Below are 20,562 nucleotides of genomic sequence, written 5' to 3'. Positions count from 1 at the left end.
AGACTTTTCTTAGAAACCATAAATTTTTCTTCAAATAACTGTAAAAAAAAAACTCCAGCATCAATATAGAAAACATTTTATGAGTGTATGAAATTTATTTTTTTATGAAATGAGTAAAATAACGATATATTACAAATTAATTAGCGTTGACTTAATGTCCATATGTCCACCACAAGATGCATGTACTGCATTTGGAGACTACATTTTTGACAACTACATCGAAGGACAGTTTTCAATTTAAATGTGGATCCTTCCAATCATTGAAAATATGACTACAAGGACAACAAATGGAGCTGAAAGATTTCACCAAGGATTTTATTCAGACTTTCACACCCCAAATCCATCTGTATTTATGGTTATTGATGTTTTACAAAATATTTATATCGATACAGTGACACGAATGAACCAGTAACATAATGGAGTACAAAATATTGTCCATTCAATAGAAAACAAACACAAATTAGTAAATACATAATAGTGATATTTTCGATTTTTAATTAAATTGTATTTATTTTAGGAGCACTTGTTTAAATGGTGGGAAAAAATTTTAACCGACGGAGATCGTTTGTAATTTTTAAAAAATGTCGGTAATAGATTTAAGCCAATCAAACTTTAAAAATTATACACGCTTTACATTTTAAATTTTTGTTTGAATACATTTTTACATTTTTTAAATCTGAATATTTGTATATAATATGTACCTACATTTTTTTTTTTTTTTTTAAATAAATTATAAATTATTAAGTATATCTAATCTAGGTAAGTATAACCTTTTTGGGGTCGAAATAAAAAATGTGCGGTTTTTGGATACAACAATTTTAAAAATTGTGCGATTTTAACCTATTAAATGTGTGTGGTTTTAACCTACCAAAAATGTGCGGTTTTGTTCTGTACTTAATTAAAAGGTTTTAGGAGTCAACGACGTAAAATTGTAAAGAAAAACCATGTTTTAAAAACGTTCAAAAATATTTTTTTAAACAAATATTAAGGTCGTAGTTTAATACGATTATAGTTTCTTGTGATGAAAAATGAACTACAAAATTAATCTTGAGCATACAAACACCCAAGTTGTACAAAGTGTGTCGAGTAACTAACAATAAATTATACATAAATATGAATTAAATGCGCCACAGCCGTAGAACGACGTCACCGTCGACCACCGTAGTGTGCCGTAGTTTAGCTGTGTTTAGTGACCAATATTTCGCACGACTACCATACTATGAGACACTCAAATTGAAGGTATTTAGAAATTAGAATAGAACTTGAAAGTTAAATCGAATAAAAAAAAATATTAAAATTATCGAGATAATGCATAACACTACGAGTATGTCTTTATATTCCACATTAACAAACTGAAGTAGTATTAAATTTAAAAAAATAAAGTTTAATTAAAATTTATTTACTTTATTTACATTCAAAATTGCATTGTTTGATTTTAATGTAATTTATAATTATTCGCTATATTTCAAGATTTACGAAATCACTAATAAATTATTATTCATTTACTTTTTCGTTGATTTTTATTAATTCATATTTTTAAGGAATTGTAAACATATTTCATAGTTACATATGCTATTATCCTAGTATAGTATAAAATAAAATAAATAAATACATTTTTTTTTTAAAAAAGATAAACCTAGGTATTTTAATTTAACAATATATTTACACAACGGTTATATTGTACAGCAGAACAAAACAGAAACAAATATCATACGAATAACATTTTCCAGCTACGTATTTCTAAAGTAGTTTTTGAAATGAATATTAAAGCAACGTCCATAATAACTTGTATGATGTGCTGTGAATACAAGTAGTGATATCGTGTTCTGAGTTTTCTCGGCCAGTAGCGTGATGAACAACTGTTTTTGTTTATGAGCTACGGGCCATAACGGCATTAATATTAGTAACGAATTAAAAAACATTTGATATTAACATTTCTTGTATGTGTTAGAAGACTAGAACTTGTCGAGAACTCTTTTCACAGTGGCCACATGCATATGGTATTTCACCAATATTCGTTCTATTATGTTTAAGGTTTAACCAAAGTTGACCTTTGTGTAAATGATCGTCCACACACGTAACACGTTAAACTAGTAAACAATGATATATTTTCAGTCCATTACAGTCAACATTTCTGGTAACATAAGCACTATGTGGTAGTGGTAAACGTACGAGGTGATTTCGGTTTCTCAATTCTTAATTCTAAGCATGGCGATTGGTTGATTTCGTTTATAATTATATTTTTATTGGCCAGGAGATGTATTATAATGACATTAATGATAGTTGAACATTTAAAAACATTTGATATGAATTCTGCGTATGTGTCTTGTACGATGATTGCTTATTATGAACTTTTTTTCACGCTCACCGCACTCGTATGGTTTCTCACCGGTTTGTGTTCTCTCATGTACACATAATTGAGATTTTCTGATACACGGTTTAAAGCAGACATTGCACACGAGAGGTGATTTTCCAATATTAACATTTTCGTGAGTGGGTACGCTGTTGGCATTGTTTAACTCTTTACAATATCCGCTGAAATAGAAATCTGTGTCCTCCAATGTACGATATTTTTTTTTGTGATTGTCCCTAGGAACGACAATTTCAAGATTTCTTCTGCTGTCTTCACTTGCAACATGATCATTATTATCATACGCGTCTTTGTCCATGTTCACTGATTGAGGGGAATCATTTTCAAATACTCTTTATTAGTTGTCAGTAGTTTATGTTTATTTGATTTTTTTTGTGACATTTTTTCTGTACGAGACACAGGCTATAAAATATAATTCAAAAAATACACTAGGTATCTACATACATAAGCGTCATACACGAAATTATCAAATTTAAAATCTATAATAAAGATTATTTTTGAATTGTACTACAACAAAAATTTACCATGTTAGAAATACTTTTAATATTTGATTATTGCTTTATTTATACTCCACGAAAGTTAAGATCATGACCGATCGGTGGAGGATTTAATGTCCGTAACGCATAGTCGACTTCAGATAGATTTTTAAAAAATTGGACTAGTATAACTAATATAATTGTCCAAATTTCTTAGAATCTGACTAGGAACCATGTATTAAATTAGTAAGCTCGTTTGTTAACAAACAGGAAATTTTCTCAATTTTTATGATTATATGTTAACTTAAAATATCTATACATTTTTTTAAATTTAAGAGTTATAATACTAGGTACTAAACTAAAGAAATAGGTATTGATGGTAAAATTATAAAAAAAAAATGAATTATTCTTATACTAATTTTTATTTATTTATTTATTTGACTAAAACATTGTGCACAAAATATCAAAATATGTAGCTAGTATAGAAGTATTAAAGAATCTATACTCCATAGTATAGACAATGGCCTATCGCCTAAAGGAAATAGTAAAATTAATTTATCAATTATTACATAATTACACATTTATAAATTACCTACTAAGTTTATATATATAGTTAGAAGTTACATATAAAAACATGCATTAGGTATGTATTTTATTTTTAACTTCAAAAATATACAAGTACCTATGTCTAGCACATTAATATTGTGTGCACATACAACTTGAGTCTATTTTGTATAGTATAAATATTATACAGTTTTAAATTTACAATTTAAATATATGTAATATGTTAATGTGTTAAAAAAAATTAGAGGCATTGTCCAAGTATTGGGGCCCTAATTTTTCCAGGCTCAACCGGAAGTTAAAGTCTGCGCACGCCTATGAAATTGCCTCAATACCAAAATGGGTGGATAGGTAAGTGAGTACCATGCAATGGATTTAATGTGATAAAGAGTTCTTAGTAATAATATGTATAGTTTATACTGTTAAGTAAAAAAAAATTTAGATTAAAACTTAAAATCTGTGGGTTCATAGTATAGACATGTGCAGTGGGTATGCATACTAGCATACCCTGAAGCTCATTTAAGGGCAAAAATCGACTTGGGAAAAAAACCCTTTTTTAAAAGAAAAGAAAAACAATTATAAGATGACAGAGGCAATCTACATACCTTGAAAAAGAAGGCTGCACATGCCTATGATACATAAGTGGTCATAGTTAGCCTAAGATCTGAAAATTGTTCAGTACGCAACAGGTAACATTTATTCTTTTCAATATTAAGTTAATAATATTTTACATAATCAAAAAATAAGATAATAAAATATTATTGTTAAAATAGAAAGGAGAAAACTTTTTTAAACTACTTGTTCAAGTACATTCAAATATTCAATAAATTCTATTCAATTGATTTGACAACAATTATTAGACGATATAACTATTACAACTAATAATCATTACATAATTTAATAAATAAATAAATATTATTTGTTTTTGTATACATACTTTGTTGTATCCTCCTCGTAATTTATTGGACTAGTCTTCATATTAATGCTATTAACAGTTTTATCTAAAAATATAATAAAAGAAAAAAAATTTAAACAGTAAATATAAGCATTTGAGAAAAAGGACTGACTCATATCAACTTTATGAATTGTTTTCTCGTGTTCATTCATACAGAAAGAAGTTAATTTACAGTCAACATTAGATCGACGCTGATCACTTTTTTCTATCTTCAATGTAGTATTATAATTATCCAACTTCATAAATTTTTGAAACTTAAAGAAGACATTAAAATATAATTTTTTTATATTGCCTATTATTTTTACGTCAATACAAACGTTTTTCATCGCGTTTTTTTTTCTTTTTCTTTTTAAATCTATAATTAACATAACAGTCAAGACAATACCATGAATAATAATAAAAAAAATAATACATACATTCATAATTGTAAAATAAATACTTTAATAATATAAATCAATTATAATTATTAATAATAATTAAATCATTTCAACTTTCATAGATACTTACAAAGTTAATTCTTTATTTTCCTCCAAATCAGTTTGTACCTTAATAGAAGATATATTAGTCTTATATATTATATAGTTTAATATTAATTTTTATCGAATACAAACCTTTATTACATCTTTCTTCTTTTTTTTCTTTTTTATTTTTGATCTAAAGTGAACATAATAATAAAATACAATACTATGAATTATTTTAAATAAGCATAGTTAACAAAAATGGTACTTGTTTGTTATCACTCCGCCTTATAGTGTGCCGTTATTATACCTACAATTATCGTATTTAGCTCATGATGGATGATCTAATTTGGGAAATGAAAAAACTATTGTACATTTTATATTAAACCATATTAATACGCTGTTGGCTTTCGCTATTTTATTAAACTTCGTTCAAACCAATACGAAAAATTAATTTTTAACTTTAAAAGATATATCCGAGTTCTGGCCTCCACTATAATTATAATTATATTATTTATTTACTAATGCATTTATACATATTTTTTTTAAATTTATAAACATATATTCATTCATTCATTTATTATTATTAATAATACATACAAATTTTATATTTATTTATTATTTTGTTTATTTTATTTAATTGACAAACAAATACCACAAAAATATATTTAAATATAAATCATTTACTGTTTAAATATTTTTAATTTTTCAAGAAAATGAGCCCAATTAACAAGTTATTATTAGTTTATGGTAAAACAAGTTTTAATGTTACATGCATTTTTATGATAAGCTAAACTACTATATAGTAATTGTATTTTAGCACTAATAGTTCATTGTATGTATGTTTGTCATTTATTTTACAAAAAATAACAATAAGTACAGTACAGTATAGTTAATTACTTAATATATTAACATTATTTAATTTTAACTTTAAAAGGTACAAACAATTTAAATCCTTTGTCAACTTCTAAAGCATTAGCAATAGGAATACAATTTTTCAATATTTCTAAAGAATATAAATAAACATATTAAATATTAATAACAAATTATAGCAAAAATAAAACACACCTTTGTTTAAATAAGAAGCCCTTAATTTTTCTTTTTTCAAATGTTTTTCATCGTCATCAGAAGTCTCAGTATAAATCTTTTCTCTTTTAAATGTACCATTATAGTTTTCAAATGTATATCATTTTGTACCTATAAAAAAACATATCAGTCTTATAAATAATATATATATATTTCTCTTTTTTAGCCTATTAAAACCATTTTTTTCTTTTTTTTTTTTTAATTTACATTAAACAAAATTTACAATACTATTAATAAACAAATATTTTAATAATTCACTAAAAATGCTCAACCCCTTATACTTTTTTTTCAAAATCTTGAGATCTTTTGTATTACTTAAGGAGTGCCAAGTAGCGGTTTGCCAATGTATTTTAAAGAAAGTATTTCATTTTTTAATGAAAATCAATAATTGTCAATAATAGAGAAAAAAGAAACAAAAATGAAGTATTGAAAATACTAAAAATGTAGGTTTAATAATAATACCTGCAGGTTGTAGCCTGTAGTATTGATATTTTATTTGTATCAGTGTTAAGGGTTGAGGTATAAATGCAGTGGCAAAACGAACATGATGTTTGAAAAGTGATTGCTTCTCGAATTTTTCTAAGATTTAGGGGTGGGTAGGTGCACATTATGAAAGTTACAAACAATAATTAATTATTAGTATAACTAGTACTAGTATTTATTAAAGTTCATAGAAATATATTATTGGTAATGACAATTGGCAGTAAGTGCGTGGATAAATTTAAAGTCGTTTATAGATTATTTTAGGTTTGTTTCGCCACTGTATGAATGTATGATAAAGTGATAAATTAGAAATGTATAATCATAAGAGAGTAAGAAATAGTTACTCGTGAATGGGTTAATATTAATAAGAGTGTTAAATTGCGAGTAAAACGCTCGTTTTTGGGATGGTTGTGTTTATAGTATAATAATGTGGCTGGTCATTTTGCTCTAAGTTAGTGGGTGGTGGTGGTAACTATAATTGATATACTTTACCCCACCAAATGAAATACAATCAGCGCCACTCAGTGTGCCTACTGGAGATAAAATCTTTTAATTTTTAAATGACAAGTTTCATAAATAATAAATATTATTGGGCAGATAATTTTTCTGAAACTTTTCAAGTTAGGTTAGGTTAGGTTAGGTCAAATCAAAATTTGAACTAATAGTTTTTGAATTATTTAACTTTATTATATGATCTATTAAATGGTGGGTAAAAATTAGTCCTATCTAATTTTGTTCAATAAATATGAATTTTTTTTGTGAAAACACTGTATATACAATTTTTTTAAATAATTGATACTCAGAACATTAACACATTCTGAAACATTTGCAACAGAAATACAATTAATCAATTCATCTAAAAATATAAATAAACATAGTAATTAAACATAACATAATTTGTTGTTGTCTTTTAGAAAAATAAATAAAAAAAATCTTTGATTAAATTGGAAGCCCCTGTTTTGTCTTTATTCAAATACTTGTCATTGTAATCATAGATCTTAGTACAACACTTTTTGTTTGGTGATATTGTGGTTAATTGAGATGATGTCTAAATTTATATCAAACTTATTTAAATAGTAGAAACAATATATTTAAAATATATTTTAAAGCAAATAATTAAATACATTCTACATTTATTTCATTTTCATACATTATTTGTAGGATAAGTAGGTGCAATTCTATTTTTAATCAATAGCTAAAGTAATATAACTATTTATTTTTTTATGAATATATTTTTATATTATTTATTTATAATACACCTACCTTAGATTTTTTCTTTTTTTTCTTCATTTTTTTTCAGACTTATTTAATCTAGAAAATAACACATTTATTATTTACATAATTTATACAGTATTTAAAGTGTAATATTTATATTATTGTCTATAATATACAAATAATATTATTTCTTTTTTAAAAAATTTAATTTTATTGAGAACATTTATATTTTCATACAATGATCTGTAATTATACAATCATGGAAAAAATACAATAGTTTTTTACATTAATGTGAAAATTGAACGTACTTATAGACTATTTTTAAATAAATGTTCACACTTACAATGATATATCTTCCTCAATATTTTTTAAATTTTCTAAAATAATGCTATAAGCATTAACACCATACAAATCAAATTAAGTAATAATAGAGAAATAATAGAATAATAAATATTTTTTTATAATATAAATAAAATATTGGATTTAATTGTCGAGCATTATTTATTGACATCTAATAATAGCCTTTGTAAAAAATAAAAAAGAAGATGATTGATATAATATTCTCATTATAACACATTAACACTTTTCATCAACTATTACAACTATTAAAATCATCAATAAGTAAAAAAATTATAAATATACCTTTGCCTAATTTTTGTTTCTTACGTTTGTCGATTTCTTGTTTTATGAGATTTGTTATTATTTCATAATCTTTTTTTATCGTAGCCATTTTTCTCAATTCTATAATTAATAACATAAACTAAGATAACAATCATAAACCATATTACAAATAGATAGATACTTACTGTTTCTATTAAAGAATAAAGTACCTTTTTAACCATGAAGTATGTGAACAACATGAATATAAATAATCCAATTTTTATTTACTCAGGTCAAATTTTAATCAGACCTACATTGATTTTGATTTTTGTACCTAAATTACAAATTAAGCATAATAGAAACTATATATTATAAAAAAAAGTATAAAAATATTTAGGTACCTATATATAAATACACAATACACTTGTATTACTTTTATATGGAGTATCAATAAATTAATTTTGTCACAGTTATTATTCATTTTAAGTAAGTGCTCTATACCACAGAGGCAAAGAAGCCATGTAGCCAAAATATTTAATTTAGTAAATTATGCACACGTTTGAAACACAACTTAAGATAGTCTATCCGAAATAATTAAAACAGTGAAATCGTGGTTTGGAGCCAAATTTTAAAAATATCATATTATCGGTTATCAGTTTACCGCAGACTACTGATTAAATTCTTAGATATACCGGCATTGTACCTAGGTGTTACCATAAAAGACCGTAAACCAGTAATAGATGAAAAATAATATTTGGCGCTAAGATAACGTTCAAAATACTGATTCGCGTGAAATTGTTATTAGCGATTCACTATGGCCAACGCGTACCACGCGTCCACGCATCGAGTAGATTACAGTAATAGATGCGTTGAACTTGAATTCAGAGACCGCGTAGTGTTATCGACAGGTTCGTAGGTTCATTGCAATATTGCATACAAAAAATGATTCTGAGCAGAGACCGTTTGTCAGTATTTATTTCAGAGTCTCTGTGGATATATTATTATATTTGTATTTTATTATTGAGACGATCGTAATACGACTGAAATCATTGAATTAAATAATTTTCGCCATAAATATAAATTGCATCTATTATGTAATGAATATTAATTTTTATTATTTCATATAATCTAATGTTATTATTATAGATAGGAACTAACTAATTAACTATATAATACACGCGTTGCCTAAGCTAAGTGTATTTTTCGTATAGAACTATATTATTCATATACCTTATGGCTTACGTGCTGCACTGCTGCGTGTATTGACGTGGTATATTACTGATATCAAACTAATAATTATTATTAGGTTAGCGAAAATGTGAAAAAAAAACCTAAAAACACTAGGTATATATATAATAGACTTTATAATCATATCTCATAAACAGACTATGAATTCGAATCTGTAATGTGATAGAGAGATGAAGGTATAGAAATTATCTATTATATGTATAATGTATTTTTATGTACCTATTTAATTACCTAAAGTGAAACCTGTTTTTGGGAATAAAGACATTTTCAACAGGTACATTTTAGTGTCTATTACAAACGTATTCAAAGTATTACAAATTTATTACTCACCAGTTCTCATTTATAATTTTCTATATAGCGGATAGTTTAATTTATCTTAATAACTTTTTCCTTAAATTATGGTCTTCTGGATTACAATATTCGTGGATTGCGTATTAATACAAGATTACACTGTTGAGTAAAATATACCATCATTAACGCCCATTGCGATTTATTATATCTCAAGAGTCCAGTCTTTAAAATGTCAAGTATACAAGTATACTACTCGTCAAAAACGGTCAAATAACCTGTCGGTCGCGACCGTATAAACAACCGTGTATCGACAGACAATAACTTTCAATAGATCGGTATTAGAACAAAAAGACAAAAGATGACAACTGTAGAAAAAATGATGATGATGAGTATCTGATTGATGGCACTTTATTTTAAAAAAATTGAGAAAGTAAGTACTATACTAAACACACTTTTATTTACTCCATTTTAAACCAAACCCCCTCGATTTTCTGAATAGTGGACCAGATTCAACGGCATGCAGAGAATTTAGAATTACCGATGAGTATAAACGTTGCACTTGACACTTCTTGGACGCGTCTTTCGTCTTTCTGGTACAGTTGGCATATTAGCATTTTATGTACGACTATATACTCGTACGAATGACACCAATGATATTATACAATATACTGTATATTAACAATGAGAGTTTTTGTTTTATTGTTCGACGTAATCGAAGAATACACAAGAACTTTTGTGGACGTCGTGTTTACGACGATGTAGATAATAATGATATTGTTTATTCAGTTTATTGGGTAATGGGTTTTCGATCCTAAGCGATCATTGCTTGGTTTGTGTCTTTGAGTTATGAAAAAATTCTCCTTTAATTTTATTTAATAAACAATTTTTATTTTCAAGAAAACCGTTTTTAATTTTTTAAGAAAAGATTGATAAATGATAGGTATACAAAGTGTTAACAATTAACAATAATTATATAATAAATTATAAGAAAGATTATGCGTTCATTTTAAATGTTGAAGTACTTTAAATTGCTTCTTAAAAGATTCCCGACAAATTTAAATTAGCTATGTTTTCATCAGGAGAAGCGAATATTTCTTAGGACATCATTAACGTATATAGTGTACTGCAATCAAACGTAAGGGTGACGTCTACGCGTATGTTCTGCTCGACCACTGGTTGATGAGAACTTTTTTTCACACAGGCCGCACTTGTATGGTTTTTCGCCTGTGTGTGTTCTATGATGTAAAACCAAATGTGACTTTTGTGTAAACGATCGTCCACAAACGTTGCAGGCATATGGTTTCTCTCCAGTATGCGATCTTTTATGTATACACAATATTGATTTGCTGATAAATGTTTTAAAGCAGACGTCACACTCGATAGGAGTTTTTCCAGTGTGAACATTTTCGTGTCTGGATAAGCTATTGGCATTGCTAAATTCTTTGTCACAATACTGACAAGAAAACAGACCTGTGTCATCCATAGTGGGATATTCCGACTTGTAATCGTCTTGAGCAGCGAAAAATTCAAAATTATCTTCATTGTAATCACCAAAACGATTATTACTATCATATCCACATGCCTCCTCGCCCGAGTCCTCTGATCGAGGAAAATCGTTTTTTGAATATTCTTTATCAGTTGTCTGTCGTTTACGTTTATTTGAGTAGGTCGGTGACATTATTTCCGCCTATGGAATATTAATTAAAAAAAAATACATTAGATATACTTAATACTCAAATATGTACACGAAATAATTTAAAATGTATAGCAAAAACTAGTATGAACAAACTAAACTATACTAACTTAATGTCTTATTAACTTTTAAATATAATTACAATTTATCATACTAAAAATACTTTATTTTGATAAATATTTAAAACAAAGTTACGAATAAATTATAAGAAATGAGTACATCTACCATACATTTTTTTACATAACTTAAATGAATATAATTTGTTAAAATTGGGTATTATAATTTTATAACCAAAGATAAAGAAATATAAAAAAAGTTAATTTTATAAAATTAGAAGATTAGAAATAAAAATTATATGATAAAATAAACATATTATTAAATATTATTTTAGAAAACAGATTAATCAAATATATAATAGTATTAAAAACAAAAAAACCTTATTTAGTGGTGGATACCATAGTAAGAGGGCCAATAAAGGGAGAGCGAGCCTAGCTACCATAGGTAGAGGTTCAATTAAAAAAATCCTGTATATAGTAGGTATTGTATCTCAAAATTGGGTTAAATTTATATTCAATGATAAATCATAACTATCTATAAAAATCATTTCTAAATAGCTACCATCAGCCTAAATTTATAAAAATATTTTATTATTATTAAATGTTATTTATTTTTCAACTACTAATACAGTAGATTTTACTTCAATTAATTTTTGTTAAAAACAAATCATAGTTATATAATAATAATACCATATAGTAATTATTATAATATTACTTATTAATTTTTTTTAAACTATATGTCTACATAGCTGTTATTAGCTTATGTCATTACAGATATACTGTATATTGGAGTGAATAGGTTTATTATATAAATTAATATTTTTTTGTTTAAATATCTAATTTTTATCAAATTGAATTAGAATCCCTTGAATGATGTCACGATGGTTAGCATGTTATATAAAAAAAATTGTTTTAGAAAGTTATTTTAAGTATTTTAGGTGTATCCATTATTATTTAGCTTTAGCATATTAAATTTAATGACTAAAATTATAATAATAAATATACTAAAAAAAGTGGTGTACACAAACCTTAATTATTATTTTCTGTTCATTCTTTTGTTTTGTTGATAATTTATGAGATCTAAAAAAGTATAGAATTATTAATTACTTATTATGCAATACAATTTTTTGCGCAATGTGCATTTTGTTCATATTAACATTTATTATTTTGAACATAAATTATTAGCTAATTTAACTCAATTTTCATACTCACAATTTAGAGTATTCTTCATGGACTTCTGAAATACTTGGATTGTAAGAAGAGTTAATCATAGCAGTATCTAATTAATTTAAAAAAATGGTTTAATAATATACAACATTTATAAACATAATATAGTATAATTATATTATTTGTAATAGAAAAGAAGTATTTTAAAACTAATATCTTTAGATACTTCATTCTTAAACATTTATCTTTTGCATTTTCTCTTAAATATGATTTATAAAATTAATGATTTAACTGTACTATTATTAAAATAATAATCTATTATTTATTTAAAATATAAATACAATTAAAACAAATAAAAAAATGTTGACAATAACAGTGGTTTTACATAGTTACATTTTACCATTTAGTTATGAAAAAAATAACAAAATTTTTTGTTAGATATCTAAGTTATAACACAAATACATGGTATTATACAAAAATGTCCACAGTAAAAATGTCCGAAACCAAAAATTTCCATGGTAAAATTTTCCAAAATCTAAAAATTGAATGATTGTAATATAATAAAATGGAAACACCCTTTTAACATCTTAGTTATCCATGTCAATCTGCGTACAGGTCTTAGGAATTTTTATTACAGCTATTTTTTGTTTGTTACAAAACGAGTCAAAATACGTATGAGAATGATTTTAATATAATTTTAGAGAAATGCGCTAATATAAATAATAAAATAGAATATATAGATAAATAATGACGGAATCACAGATTTTCTAAATTAGTAAATTGGTCACATCCAATTATATAGTTACTCATAGAAAAGATGGTTTAGAATATTAGGAGTCGATGAAGTTAAAATTGGGCAAAGAGATATTGGATAACTTCCGGCAAAAAAAAAATGTATATTAATATGCAAGGAAAATTAAAAAAAATATTGTGAGGAGTATAATAATAATGAAAGAAGTATTGAAAACTTCTTAAAATGTATATATCACTGACATTTATAATTTTTAATTTATATATGGCAATATGTGTGTGTTAATTATCTGGTTTTTTTTGGATATTTTTAAATATACAGCAATAACAAAATAATTATTAATTATTTTTTTTAAATATTATAATCAATGTTGTAAATACATTTTTCATATCTGACTACTGCAATAACGAAATAATTGTTTATTATTATTTTTAAATATTATTATAATGAATGTTGTAAATATTTTTAAACGAGGTGTTTTACTTAGTTTAATTTGGACAATTTTATCATGGACATTTTTGCCTAGATTCCAAGTACATATATTTCAATCTTTAATACTATAAAGTATACATAAATATTAGTCAGAAAATAAATAAAATTGACTAATAAATATATTAAAAACGTACAGTAAGACTACACTAGTTATTTGAAAATCTATAATATAATGTATGAGATAAAATAACACTACAAATAAATATTATATTAAACAAATAATATGTTTTTCAGTGTCCTGCAACCATCAAGCTTCTTGATTTATCAAAATAACCAATATTTACCAAGAAATTTAAAATAATAATTTATTTACTATTTTAGTTAGCCTATCCCTGTTTAATTTCTGTAATCTCCAATGAATGTTACTGGTACAGATGTTTATTTAAGAAAATAATTCAACAGTCCCTAGTTATAATATAAGTCAGACTAGCAAGGTTAAATAGTATAAATAATTTATTTTTCAAATTTTAAACAAAACTTTGCATTTAAAACTATTTTTTTGTAGTGAGACTATAATATTTTAATATATTATGTATGAGAATCATTAAGATAAAAAAAAAAAAAAAATTAAATGTGTAAAAAGTGACTACCTATCTCATTTCTATTGTTAAGGTAATTTATAGAAGAATAAAATTCAAAACATTTATCTCAGAAATAACATTTGTAAGATGTAGACTTTACCATTGTATATCTCTTGTGTATAATCTTCAAATATATCTTCTTTCAAGTACTCTATTTTTAAATTATGTTTTTGTTCAAATTCATCTTTCGACTGTATTTCTTCTTTTATTTCCATCTAAAAAAAAAAAAATGTTCAAGAATATTAATCTAAATTTCAGCAGGTTTATATTTTCTATATGATTGGCAATATTTTTCAGTCCATCTCTAACAGCAATAAACAAAATAAAATATTTCTTATAATTCAAATCAATTACAAAAGAAGTAAAATAAATAAAACAAAATAGTACCTTAGATATCTTGTTGTTGGTTTCTTTAGATGGATTTTTTACTCTACAACAAAAGTAGTTATTTATTCAACAATAAAATAAAATAATATATGTTTATTTCAATTAAAATGTGTAAAAACTATTTAAACAAAAGTAAAAATAATTTGTTTTTAAACTAGCTATATATTTTAACCTAACCTAACTTAACCTATATAACTAAACTTTATCTATGAAAAAATGAAAAACATAAAATATGGCATTAAATATATCCTAGGTACTAAATTTCAAAACGTTGAGTGTAACAGATTTTATTATGAATCCTTTATATACACAAACATTGCCTTTTATTAATGAAAATACTTACAAGACATTAAAACATTCTGTATCTGTAGAAGTAGTGGCCGAATCTAAAAATCAAATGTAATCAATTCACATTATCCATACAAATTTTAAGATACTAACAGTTGTGAGTTTTTGTTTTTTTAGAGAGTTCATTAAAATCCGAAATCATTTCAGAGCATTCATTTATTTTACTATAAACTCTCTTCTTTGTATAAACTGAATCATTTTCACTTCCCAAAGTACTTATTAGTTGAACCTGTCATAAAAAAATTTTCACAATCATTATAATATATTAATGGAAGAAAAATGAAAAATCACATTGGCATACCCCAGAAGCCTATTTTATAATTAAACTATTGACTTCATACATATTTTTATAAATTTAAGAATATCGAAAAATTATAAACTCTCACTTGTTCTTGTATATTACGGAAGTCCACATGATTCAAATCAGTAAGCATTTGATTTATTTGGGTATAATTTTGAAGCACAGCTCTTGCAGTAGTATATCTACGCAATGTTTGTGCAAAGGTTCTAACACCAGTCACCTAAAATTATAAATTATAGTAATAACATTATAACCATGAATAGTTGAATAAGTATGTTATACAAATAATAACTTTTATTGAGATCATTTCTTCTGGGCATCCCTGCATTGCCGAAATAAGCCATGACTCTACACCTTTAGAAAAATGTCTAATGGCTTGTGTTAATGTTCCTGTATATAATTTATTAATAGATATACCTTTAAATACACACACAAAATAAACATACTAGGAACAGTTCGAAGAACATCTGGAATTAAAACTTTTACTAAGTTTTGATAAAATAGAAAGTCAGCAGTTTTCACAAATAATTGCAATGTTTTACACTTGGACAATGCATATAACTTTTTTTTAGATAAACATTTTTTTTCTTCACATTTATCGTTATTATTATCTTGACTACACCAAAATTGACGCCAGAGTGACTCAACAGTGTTAAATTCTAAATTCAATATAGCACCTAAAAATGCCTATAAAGGCAATATTATTTAAATCAAAATAATAAGTTTCAAATTAAAAACAATTTAGTAAGTACTTCATAATGTTCACGATACAAATTTTTGAATGTATCTACATCATCTAAAGTACAATTATCATCCAATTCTAGTTCATTCAATATAATATCAGGAAATTCTGGTACAACATTAGTACCATCGCCTAAATATTCTTGATCTTGTGCTTGAGGAGAAGATGGAATAAAGTTTTGAGAACAATTAGTAGAATCTGAATTGTTATTGGTGTATTGATTGCAATTTTCTTCTTCCATGTTAATCAATTTAATATTTTTTGAACTACTATTTTGGTTTGTTTGATTTGATAGGTTTTCTTCTTCTTTAAAGTCATTTAATAATGAACTAGCTTTAATTCTAATACCATAATAATGATATTTGGAATTTCCTCTAAAAAATAAAAAAATAAAAATATTAACTAAATAAATCAAGTAATTTAGTAAAAAAGAAAATACAGTAAAAAAATAGCACCATACCGAGTTCCAAGACGTCTAGTACGTAATCCTGTAAACACAGATCGGATAATTTTACCAAATGATGGTCCAATTACAGGATCGATTTTAGTTTTCGAGCAATGTGTTAAATAATGATTATATATTGTTGATCGAAGTAATGACACTCCTTCAGCCATTTCATAATTTTCCATCAGCCAGTTGATCTTCATAGTAATATATTATTGAGTAATGAGTTATTTATTATTGTTTTAAATAAAATCTATCAAATGCTTACAATTACAGGAGAAATTTTATTTGTGCGCATAAGACTGGAGTTTTGCATTACTGTATTTAACTTGATATCATTCAATTGATTTATATTTGTGTTTGTTATGTCAGAGTCAATAGTGCTTACTGTATGATATGACATATCCTAAAAATTAAGTAAACATAAATTGTATAAAGTAAAATGCAACAATTTATAAAAATTTAGGATATGTATAAAACAAAATACATTTAGGAGTATTATAATAAAAACTATAATACCGAAGATATAGTAGAATTTGGGCTGTCTCTTTGAGAAGTAGAAATAATAGTATGATAATTGTCAACATTCTGTTGTACAATATAGGTTCCATTACTTATAATTTGGGCATGACATGTCGGTTGGCCTAAAGTGTTTATAATCTATAAGATTTAAACATATTATAATTTCAACATTTTATTATAGCAATGAAATTATAATTAATTATTAAGAATGATCCAGAAAACCAGACTATTAACTGTACAGATTCTTAGTAAGATATAAAACAAAAAGAAACCTCAATTGGTGAAGAAATTTTGGATTATTCTGTTAGTCAAAATCATAAAAATATCATAGCAAAAATTAATTAGAATTTGTATAAATACTATAATTACTTGTGAATACGAATTTGTACTTGGAGCGTAATGGGTCTGACCAGCTTGATACATTGTTCCACTCTCATTCACAGTATAAATTGGGTACGTCCTTAAAATTTAAAAAATATATTTAGATATATATTAATAAAGTTAATACACAATTTATATTAAAATTGATTATAAGAAATTTACATATTTTGTTCATTTTTGAAAATTGTCTGTTTATCAGTTTCTTCAACATACTGTACATAAGTAGAATCAATGTCATAAGAATCAATAGGCTCTATTTTGGGAACTAAACAGAAAACAATTAGAAATTTAAACTATAATATATAAGCAATAAATTAATGATATACATGTTGATATCTTACTAAATAGTTGTAAGAAATTAAGCTAACATAAACAAAAGAATCACATAGACTCCAAATATAATTAAATTAATTAATATTTGGCATGAAAAAAAAATCAAATAAATGTAAATATTACATATTACATAAAATAAGGCTTAATTTCAGTGAAAATGTCTGCACCAATATGAGCAAAATAAAAAGTACTGTACTAGATAGTTAATATAAAATAGAATGAAATTAAGAAAATGTAAACTAATAAAAATGAAAATAAAAATGAATATACATATTTCTCTGAGTATTACCCAGTGGCCATTGTTGGTATTTGTGTAAGGAAAGTATAATATTTTCCTTAAGTCCTTTATAAATTGTAGGTGTGTAATTTTATATTTACAATATTTGTTTAAATGCATTTTACATGAAAAGAAATGTATTTATCATCAAAAAAAATTTCTTCATTATTTCTTAAATATTATTCATAGAATAGTGGCCATTTAGTTGAACTTACCTAATGCTGTTACAACATAATGATCATTATTGACAGCAACTGTAGAAGAATTTCTATTTTTATGATCTAGGCGATGTTTATCATCATCCATTAATTTATTAGGAACATTTTTATGAACTGGATTAATTCCATATGGTAAAGCATTTGCAAGTTGTCTATTACTATTGATATTCTGAAAACATAAAGATTTAAATTTTTTTAATACCTACACAATATAAGATTACAAATTAATGAATTATTTATTCAATGTATGTACGCACCACAGAAGTTTGTTGTACTGGTTGTACGATATGAGTTTGACCAACCTCACCAGTTTTTAAAACAGTTATAGCATTAATTTGAGAGCTAGTTCCAGCTGATTCTTCTAATTTGATTCTACTCTTTACCGAAATCGCCATGGAATTACCTAAATCCATATTTAATTTCATCATTTTTTTAAAGTTGATAAATAATTTAATACGAGCTTATAGTTAAAAACTATAAACAAATCAAGCTCTCATGTAATATAAAACATTTTTATAACTTGTATAATGCAATTGAAAATTATAAATAGGGATATTATTATACCAAAATGTGAGTTGATAAGATCAATTTTTTTAATTATTCAATAAATTAATAATTTGCTATTTATATTTAAACAAATTAGGCAAGTAGCCATTAGGTATTATTGTTTAATATTTCTAGTTAAATTATTATTATATAGGTATATTATATTTAACTTATTTAAGTACCTACATATAATTTAATAAACAAATAATAAAAAATTGTAATTTAATAAAACTGATAAAATATATTTCATTAAAATATTAAAGAGAAATTAGAGGACATTTAACATACTAAAAAGAATATCTCTTGTTGTTAAAGAAATTAGATCATGAAAATAACTTTTGAATTGCAAAGAATTAATTATATATTATTGACATGTTTATTATAGAAACAAAAGATGTAACCATAGCAACAAATATCAAGTGTAACAAAATTTTAATTATTGATGCATTCATCATATTAATGAATTATGTCATCATAGTATATCAAAAATATAATTTTATAAATTACAGCAGATAGATCTCAGCCAAAAGAAATAAATATTAAAAAATTGAATCGCTCTTAATTCTTATTCGAAGTATAATTTTTTTGAAAATAATTGTTTTCATTCATAATCAAAAAATAAAATGTATTTAAAATGTATTACAATAAAAATTAATTATAAATAGGAAAATAAAGTACCTATTTATAATTTATATATTACCTATATATTTATATCAATTTATTTAAAACATTAAAATAAATATTAAAAAGTAAATATTTTTATTTTAAATATTCCTATAACAATAAGCTGTGTAACAAAAAAAATTAAGACGTTTATTTAAATTAGATAGGTTTTTAAAATTGAATAATAATATTTTAAAGAGGATGTAAATGCGATATTTGTTTTCTCACTCAGAGCTACACTCAACAAAGATAAAACACTTTCACATAAACATTTTTTTTATGACTTGAGTAATCTTAGAGTAAAATACTAAAATCACTTATTACCAAAAGTTTAGAGGATAATATTTTTGAGGGAATAACATATCGGGTTTATATTTTATTGTTATTTAATTTTATAGTCGACTTTCAAAAAAAAAAAAATTTTATTTAAATGATGTTTAAATGTTTTGAGACAATATTTAGACAAATCCATATACGTCAAAGTCTCAAAATTATTTTTCTTTATAATTTTCATAATGTTTGATTTTACTTTAATATTACTCAAAAACATAAAAAAAAAAAAAAAAAATGATAGGTATTGCGTAAATGCGTCTTGTCTGTGTTGCAGCGCATGGGCTAGGGAGAGAAAACAAACAGTGCACTGACATCCGCTTAAAACTAAATCTTATAATTTCAAGTAAGTAGGTTCTAAGTAATTATTATTTAGGTATTAAAAATGTTATGCAATAATGACTATAATATACATAATACGGATATATTAATAACTAAATTATAATTACCTATTGGCTATAATATAGCGTAATAATATTATGATTTGCTTATTTTAAGTTGTAATAAGAATTAAAAACTCTTTTCCACACCACTTTTGTTTTGTTCTGCCTTAAACTTTGCGTGTGTGTGCAACGAACTATAATC

General features: G+C 24.7%; 2 protein-coding genes across 6 annotated transcripts; both read right to left on the bottom strand.

Annotated features, from left to right (window-relative positions):
• Positions 1-1,643: 1,643 nt before the first annotated feature.
• LOC113549773 (zinc finger protein 2 homolog) lies at positions 1,644-8,823 on the bottom strand. Of its 5 annotated transcripts, none has more exons than XR_003404952.1 (9): positions 8,607-8,823; positions 8,412-8,539; positions 8,248-8,346; positions 7,654-7,701; positions 5,890-6,018; positions 4,975-5,017; positions 4,871-4,908; positions 4,346-4,409; positions 2,699-2,773 (listed from the first exon to the last, which is right to left on the bottom strand). XR_003404952.1 is itself a non-coding variant. In XM_026951238.1 (3 exons), exons 1-3 carry the CDS (start codon positions 4,603-4,605, stop codon positions 2,716-2,718), a joined length of 252 nt encoding a protein of 83 aa, XP_026807039.1. In that variant the 5' UTR covers positions 4,606-4,687; the 3' UTR covers positions 2,697-2,715. The 5 variants fall into 5 exon arrangements, 2 of the variants coding, with proteins under 2 accessions (XP_026807038.1, XP_026807039.1); XR_003404953.1 differs by having other exon boundaries at positions 8,272-8,346; XR_003404954.1 differs by having other exon boundaries at positions 8,436-8,539.
• Positions 8,824-10,681: 1,858 nt separating this feature from the next.
• Positions 10,682-20,562, bottom strand: LOC113549769 (DNA-binding protein RFX2-like). The gene is made up of 19 exons (XM_026951232.1): positions 20,427-20,562; positions 18,696-18,841; positions 18,436-18,607; positions 17,773-17,875; positions 17,599-17,689; positions 17,227-17,367; positions 16,976-17,113; positions 16,723-16,904; positions 16,273-16,636; positions 15,967-16,207; positions 15,813-15,910; positions 15,606-15,740; positions 15,313-15,448; positions 15,215-15,257; positions 14,872-14,914; positions 14,585-14,699; positions 12,706-12,772; positions 12,522-12,573; positions 10,682-11,431 (listed from the first exon to the last, which is right to left on the bottom strand). Exons 2-19 carry the CDS (start codon positions 18,831-18,833, stop codon positions 10,874-10,876), a joined length of 2,817 nt encoding a protein of 938 aa, XP_026807033.1. The 5' UTR covers positions 18,834-18,841; positions 20,427-20,562; the 3' UTR covers positions 10,682-10,873.

This window comes from Rhopalosiphum maidis, chromosome 4 (assembly GCF_003676215.2).
Source record: "Rhopalosiphum maidis isolate BTI-1 chromosome 4, ASM367621v3, whole genome shotgun sequence".
NCBI lineage: Eukaryota > Metazoa > Arthropoda > Insecta > Hemiptera > Aphididae > Rhopalosiphum > Rhopalosiphum maidis.
The sequence above is the reverse complement of the archived record's forward strand: the minus strand, read 5'-3'. Positions and strand labels throughout refer to the sequence as shown.